The 7,435-nt window shown below is 34.2% G+C and overlaps 1 protein-coding gene across 1 annotated transcript; it reads left to right on the plus strand.

The window, feature by feature from the left end:
- The first annotated feature begins 72 nt into the window (after positions 1-72).
- On the plus strand, positions 73-2,248 carry wcd (U3 small nucleolar RNA-associated protein 18 homolog wicked). Its single transcript, XM_072542550.1, has 2 exons — positions 73-1,135; positions 1,198-2,248. The coding sequence occupies exons 1-2, from the start codon at positions 142-144 to the stop codon at positions 1,683-1,685; spliced, it is 1,482 nt and encodes a 493-aa protein (XP_072398651.1). The 5' UTR covers positions 73-141; the 3' UTR covers positions 1,686-2,248.
- The last annotated feature ends 5,187 nt before the right edge of the window (positions 2,249-7,435 follow it).

Consider the following 7,435-nt stretch of genomic DNA (forward strand, 5'->3'; position numbering starts at 1 on the left):
TCTCAAAAATATTTTCTAGATGGATACACAGTCGGATGACCCAATATTCGAAAAGAAGACGAAAAAGACAGTTTGTCATTTGTCGATGAAATGTTCCTTTTCTACTTTTAAAAACCAACCATAGCAGAAGACTTCCTAAACATGTCGAAAGTTAATCATAATAGGAAAAGAAAACACCAGTCGAAAGAAGGAGAGGAGTTTGAAACCAATCGGCCTAAAGCAAAATTTCGATCTCGCGATGACCAAGCAGAGGAAGAGCAATTGTCCCATATTTTGTTCGGCGGAGCCACGAGTTTTTTACAATGTCTAGAGGAGGCTGAACAAGAAGCAGGGCCCTCTCGGGCGAACGCAGATTCTGGCGTTGGCGAAACTGATACGGATGATGAAGAAAAAGTACGGAAGCCTGCATGGACTGACGAAGATGACGACGGTATAGACGTGGGGCAGGCACTAGACAGTCAAAGGCGCAAGTTACCCTCAGGAGGCATAAACGATAGAAGTAACAAATATTCCAATTTGCTTAAACATAAATTCCAATCTGCTGTTGGTACTCCAAAGTGGGCGTCCTTAAATAAGCGCAAAAGAACAGAATCTGACTCTGATGAAGAAATATTAAGGAGTTGTGGTTTTATTAAAAGTACTAAGGCGCAGTTACCTTCTAGTATATTAGAATTTAAGAAAGTTAAGGATTTAAACTGTGAGACTTACTCAGAAGGGCCTTACATTAACTCTATAGAATTCCATCCAACTTCCAGTGTAGCTTTAATAGCAGGAAATGGAGGAGTTGCTACTTTATATGCAGTAGATGGCAAAAGGAATAATAAGCTACATAGTATAAAATTCCAAAATTATCCTATAGTTTGCGCAAAATTTTTACAGAATGGAAACGAAGCCCTATTAGGGTCTAGGCAGTCACATATGTTCAGTTATGATTTATTGGCAACAAAACCTACAAGATACACACTACCACAAGGATTAACACAGTGTAAGAACTTTGTAATTTCACCAGATTCCCAGTTTATTGCTATAGCTGGCAAATGGGGTGAGGTACACCTGTTATCAGCCACTTCCAAAGAAAAAGTGGCCTTATTGAAGCAAGAAACTGAAGTCACTGCTTTAACTTACAATTCATCAGGTAAGATCTTAAATATCTCAATTAAATTAGTTTGATGCTAAAGGAAAATTATTTATTTTTAGGAAATCTTTTATTTGGGCATAGCAATACAGACGAAATAACAGTATGGGACATGAAAATGAATAGAGTCAAGCACAAATTCTCAGATGAAGGATGTTTACAGGGTACCACACTGTCTGTTGCACCTTCCAACCAGTTTCTAGCAGCAGGATCAGCACAAGGAGTAGTAAATATGTACAATATGAATGATGTATTTAAATCAAATACACCAAAACCAAGAAAAACCATTTTGAATCTTACCACAGCTATCAAAGACCTAAAGTTTAATCCATCATCTGAGATACTAGGGTTTTGTTCAGCCGATATACAGAATTCCGTCAAGTTATTCCATGTGGGATCTGAAAATGTGTTCAGTAATTTCCCAAATTTTAGTACCAAAATGGGTCATACTAATGTTTTGAATTTTTCTCCTGGAAGTGGTTATTGTGCTTTTGGGAACAGGAAATCTATAGTTTCTTTGTACAGGTTAAAACATTATAAAAACTATTAGTTTTTTATATACCTATATTTTATTGGAAGTGTATACACAGTGGAAAACAAGTGTTCTATGAGTATTATTTGATCAACCAAAGACAGATCGTAAGGTAAAGTACTTGTAGAACTTTTTTTCAAAACTTTTATTTCTTTTTGCTCCTTGACACTCCTAATAAGTTCATGGTTAGTTAATTTCTTTGTCTTTTAGTTTTTTTCTTTCTGTCTTGTTATTTTTACTAATTATGTGATTTCTTAGACTCAGATTGTGCACCAATAACATTCCATTTTCAGTGATGTAAGGTACCACATGGAATGTATTGAGTCTTATAGATAATACTCTGTCAAAATTGCTTAAAATCTCTTAACACCAGTTAACATTGATATCAATTCATAAATGTGTTGGTAATTGTATAAATATAAGAAATACTTATTGTAATTAGGTGGAAAACTTTTCTGAACTGAAAAAGTTTTTTAAATGTGTATTCTAAAATTTAGCCTTTAGTGTAAGCGATGTAAATTGTGTAATGATTATGTAATAATTTATTAATATTGCTGTTATTAAAAATTGTACAAGTTTCAGTTTTTTTTATTAATATATAATTTTTATCTAACATAAAATGTATTGCTGGCATCCTATGATAGAGAAGGAATTGTTAGCAATAGTATGGAGTATTTCCAAACGGGGACATTACCTGCCACAGAAGGAATTTGTGATTCTAACTGACCACCATCCATAAACATACTTATTTGGTATGTATGACGAAACACTTCAAGCAGACTAAATTAATTCAGATTGAAGTTAGAGGAACCCAATTTTAAAATTAGATACACGAAAGGAGCTGAAAACATTTTGGATGTTTTTTAAGTGCTATGAAAATGGCAATGTCTGGTTTAAATTATGCAAACATCTTTATATATCTCAACAATTTAATAGTTTTCTAACTTACTAAAGGTGTTAGAAAGACTAAGGAAAGTTAATCTGAAATTAAATCAAAATAAATGTGAATTTATGAAGAAATACTTAGGACACACAAGTTAAAGGTATAAAATGAAAAGGAATTGAAGAGATTCTTAAGCATTTGCAAATTATAGTAAATACATCAATTACTTTGCAGAAATAGCCACGCCAGTAAACAGACTTTCGTTTGGAGAGCAAAATGCTAAAAAGCTTTTGATAAATTCAAGGAATTGCTAACACTTAGTAATGGAATTTCCAGATTATTGGAGAAAAGTTTATTTTAAAAACTGATGCTTCAGGCATTGCCTTAGGAGCAACTTTGTCAAATGGTAATGACAAACCAACAGCATTTGCCAATAGAATGTTCAGCAAAGGGAAATCAATTATCCTATGATAAATAAGGGATTGTTAGCAATAGTATGGGGTATTGCATAAATTTAAATTACATAAAAAAATTACATATTACATAAATTACTGCAGAACGCAGTAATTTATGTTCCCAAATAATCTTTTTAGTCACAGTATTAATAGTAATAATACCCAGACAATACCTATTATTCTTTCTACCACTGGAGTCATTCCGAAGAAGCTCCTAGAAAACATAAAAAAGCTGGGTCTAAATGAACATCTATATAAGATCATGCAGAAAGCTGTGCTATTTTCGACATCTAGATGTGTGCGAAAATTTTTGGGAGATACACTGACGTACCAAGCCACCTAGGACTCGATAACATGGAAAGAGTCCCACCAGAGCTCAATCCTTTTGATACCGTAGGTATCTGGGATGAGTGAATTTTCCCCTTAGAGGGAGTGTTAGCCGTGTGGCTAAATCTGGTAATCATATATTGTAAATGCAGATATGTAATAAAATATTGCAAATGCAGATTTTGACCACTTCTTAGTAATAGGAAATCTGGAAATGAAAATAATTAAAGTCACAAAGCAATATGCAAAAAGAAACAAATGGAAGTAGGGAAACTAGAGTCGAATATTATTCAGAAAGATTATTCTAAACACTTGGAAGCAAATTTAAAAGGTTTTCTAAAGCCTAACAATAACAATAAAAGGTCACATTTCGATATCAGCAAAAAATGTAATAAAATATAAAGTAAAAAAAAATTTTACGACGAAGACTGAAACGCCAACCAGGTAAACAATCTAGCACGAAAGAAATGGCTGAAGACAGGTAGAAAAGAAGATTTGGAGGGGTAAAAAAGAATGAAAGATTCAGGCAAGTGCTGTACAAATAGAAAAAAGGGATGGATTGATGAACTTATACAAGAGTTTTGTGTAAATAGCAAGAATAATATAAAGCTACATCTTCTTCTTCCTTCTTGTATGTAGGCTTTAAAGCCTGTTTCCTCTTCAATATTAGCCTCTTAAATTGTTTAAATTATCGCATCATCTTTTTCTTGGTCTGCCAATACTTCTTCGTCCATTTGGTGATTTATCTCGTGCTATTCGTACTATCTTATCCTCTGGCATTCTACTAATGTGTTCGTTCCACTCCTATTTCCGTTTTGTCACCCATCCATTTATGTCTTCTATATTGCATGTTCTTCTTATGTCACTTATGTTTTCGCTTCTCTCCCTATCCAACAGACTTTTCCCTCATATTCGTCGAAGTATTTTCATCTCTGTCGTTTCTAGTAGTTTCTTGTTTTAGATGTTAATATAGGTCTAATTGCTGCTTTATAGATTATTGTTTTTGTGTCTTGTCTTAGGTGTTTGTTCTTCCAAATTGTGTCATTAAGAGATGCCGCCGCTTTACTTGCTTTTAAGCTTTATTGTCGCACTTCTTCTTCTTCAACATCTCCATAACTAGTTATATTTATTCCCAAATATTTAAACCTTGCTTCCTGCTTTATGATTTTCCCATCAATTTTGATTTTACATCATAGTGGGTATTTAGATGTTGTCATACATTTGTTTTTTTCTGCTGATATTATCATATTGTATTTCTTGGCTGTTGTATTGAAGATGTGTATTAATCTTTAGAGCTCGTCTTCTGTCCCGGCGATTAATGCGGCGTCGACTGCATAACATAATATTTGGATTTCTTTGTTCCCCATTCTGTAACTATGACCTTTAGGTACTGCTTGTATTATTTCGTCCATTATTATATTAAAGAGAAGTGGACTTAACGAGTCACCCTGTCTGACTCCGTTTTGTACTGATATACACTCTGTTAGTTTTCCATTTATCTTTGCTTGTATTTGATTATGGAGGTAGATGTTTCCGATGGTTTGTATAATATTGATTGGTATGTTTCTTTTATACTGTAGATATAAGACGTCTTCGACTTGGATGCGATCGAAAGCCTTTGTCAGGTCTATAAAACATAGATATGCTGGTTTATTGTACTCGATGGCCTTTTCTTATTAGCTTATATTCTCCGCACTTTTTTGCTCCCTTTTTCTTTGGTAATGTAATAAATTCTGAAATTAGTCAATCTTTTGGAATATTGTCTGTGTCATAGATATTATTGAAGATTTAACATAGTATTCTTAAAGATTCATCATCAAGAAGTTTAAGAAATTCAGACTGTACTCCGTCTGGTCCTGGAGCTCTCCCTTCTTTTAGTGATATTATGGCTGCTCTTATTTCTGCCACTAGTATAGGTGGTCCTGTTTCCCTAGGTATTGTGGACTGGTTCTCCCTCTCATCAAAAAGTAAATTTCGTATGTAATTTTTCCAGGTATTATCAATACTGAACCGTATGTTAGGACTGGGCGTATTGTTGTTTTGTATGGTTTTACTTTTGTATTTCTCGATATAATTTTGTGGATTTAAGGAGGAGATTGAGCCCAAAATAGCATCTGTTGACTGTGCAAATTATGCGGTTTATCTCTGCGGTAGTATTATTTTCAGTGTTATACGCTTCCAGGTATACAAATTCTTTCACTGCTTCGATGACGTCGTTCTCTTAACATTATTGATATCAGCATAGGCCAGGATTTGCACTGATTTATTATATATTGAACCAATTGTTGTGGTTTGTGGCATACGTGTTACTTTTTCTAGAACCAGATTAAACAGTATGCACGAGAGAGGGTCTCCTTGGCGCAGCCCGTTATTTGTTTTAAAAGGTTCAGACAGTTGCCCCTAAATTCGTACTCTACATTCAACTTTTTCAAGAGTTAGTTTTGTTAAATTTACCAACTGTTTTAGTATTCCTAGCTCTTTCATTGCTTTGAACATTTTTCCTCTATTCACAGTGTAAATGACTTGATTTGCTCTTCGCGTGTGCCGCTGGTAAATAATCAAACTCCGTGTGAAAAACTGACTTTATTTTGAATTACACAATACATGAATATATGAACGCTAATAAGTATTATGTTCGCTCGCTCTGAATGCTGTATCACCGATCTCGTCACTGCTGTCGTCTTGGGGTGCTTTTAGGGACTCTTCCTGGCTTCACATATGGCATAATATCTGCATACGCTGCTATGTTGACGGTTCGAAAAAAATTCATGAAATAAACTTAAAATAGATAGTGGCGTGAACACACAGAGTCGTAGGCTGCTTTGTAGTCTATAAATATGTGATGAGTATCAATGCCAAATTCCAGTGTTTTTTCTAAAATTTGTTTCAGGGTTGCAATATGATGAATTGTCGATTTACCACTACTGAAACCAGTCTGGTATTTTCCTACTATCGTTCTGCATATAGTGCCATACGGCGACATAGTACTGAGGAAAATATTTTATAAGCTGCATTTAGAAGCGCAATGCTTCTGTGGTTAGAGCATTCAAAGATATCTCCTTTTTTGTGTATGGTGCAAAGTATTCCAATATTCAAATCATTTGGGAGGGATTTCTGTGTTCATATTTCTTTTATAGGCTGCTGTAATCTTTGTCTTGACTTCAGCTATAATAACCAATAAATTAAAAGGTGTATAATGTACAGGGAGCGCTGTAACTCGTATTCATTTATAACGAAAAAGTTGTCCCTACTTCAAACCAATAAATAAGGGGTTGAAATATTTTTTAAGCATATATTTTTGTTTTTACATAAAAAATTAATCGACCAAGAAGAGAATTCATTTTAAATAGATCTCTAATTTATAAAAAGAGTTCTTGCCCTGAAAAATTTATAAACTTTTAATAATTGACAGATATACAGACATTGGTGGATAAGATAGCAGACTGCAGCGAAGAATATGGACTATCTTTGAACATAAAGAAAACTAAATTTATGGTAATATCGAAATCAACACAAAATGTCCAAAATTTATATTTACACAATGATATTATCGATCGAGTTAGCAAATACAAATATTTAGGCACTTTTATAAATGAAGACAACGATAGCTCAGCAGAAATCAAAATAAGAATAGAAAAAGCCAGATCCATATTCACTAAAATGAAGAGAGTGTTCTGCGGAAGAGATTTGAGCCTTGAAATGAAATGAGCCTTGAGAAACTTCGCCTGATGAGATGTTACGTACTTTCTGTGCTGTTCTACGGAATGGAGTCATGGACGTTGAAAAAGATTGATACCAAAAAATTAGAGGCATTTGAACTGTGGATGTATCGCAGAATCCTGAGAATATCATGGACCGAGAGAGTCACAAATGTCGAGGTCTTGAGAAGAATGAATAAAGAAAAGGAAGTCATATTTACGATCAAAAAACGAAAACTGCAATACTTGGGACACATTACAAGAGGCGAAAGATATGACCTGCTTCGAATAATTATGCAAGGGAAAATAGCAGGAAAAAGGTCCATAGGAAGAAGACGAAACTCCTGGCTAAAGAATCTACGGGAATGGTATAGCTGTAGCAGCAACGAATTGTTTCGGTCAGCA

This window comes from Diabrotica undecimpunctata, chromosome 9 (assembly GCF_040954645.1).
Source record: "Diabrotica undecimpunctata isolate CICGRU chromosome 9, icDiaUnde3, whole genome shotgun sequence".
Lineage (NCBI taxonomy): Eukaryota > Metazoa > Arthropoda > Insecta > Coleoptera > Chrysomelidae > Diabrotica > Diabrotica undecimpunctata.

What these genes read in the sequence shown, in the direction of transcription:
- wcd (XM_072542550.1), top strand. Translation starts at nt 142, where the DNA reads ATGTCGAAAGTTAATCATAATAGGAAAAGAAAACACCAGTCGAAAGAA. An exon ending in TTTAACTTACAATTCATCAG is followed by an intron (nt 1,136 to 1,197) that starts GTAAGATCTTAA and finishes ATTTATTTTTAG; the next exon opens with GAAATCTTTTATTTGGGCAT.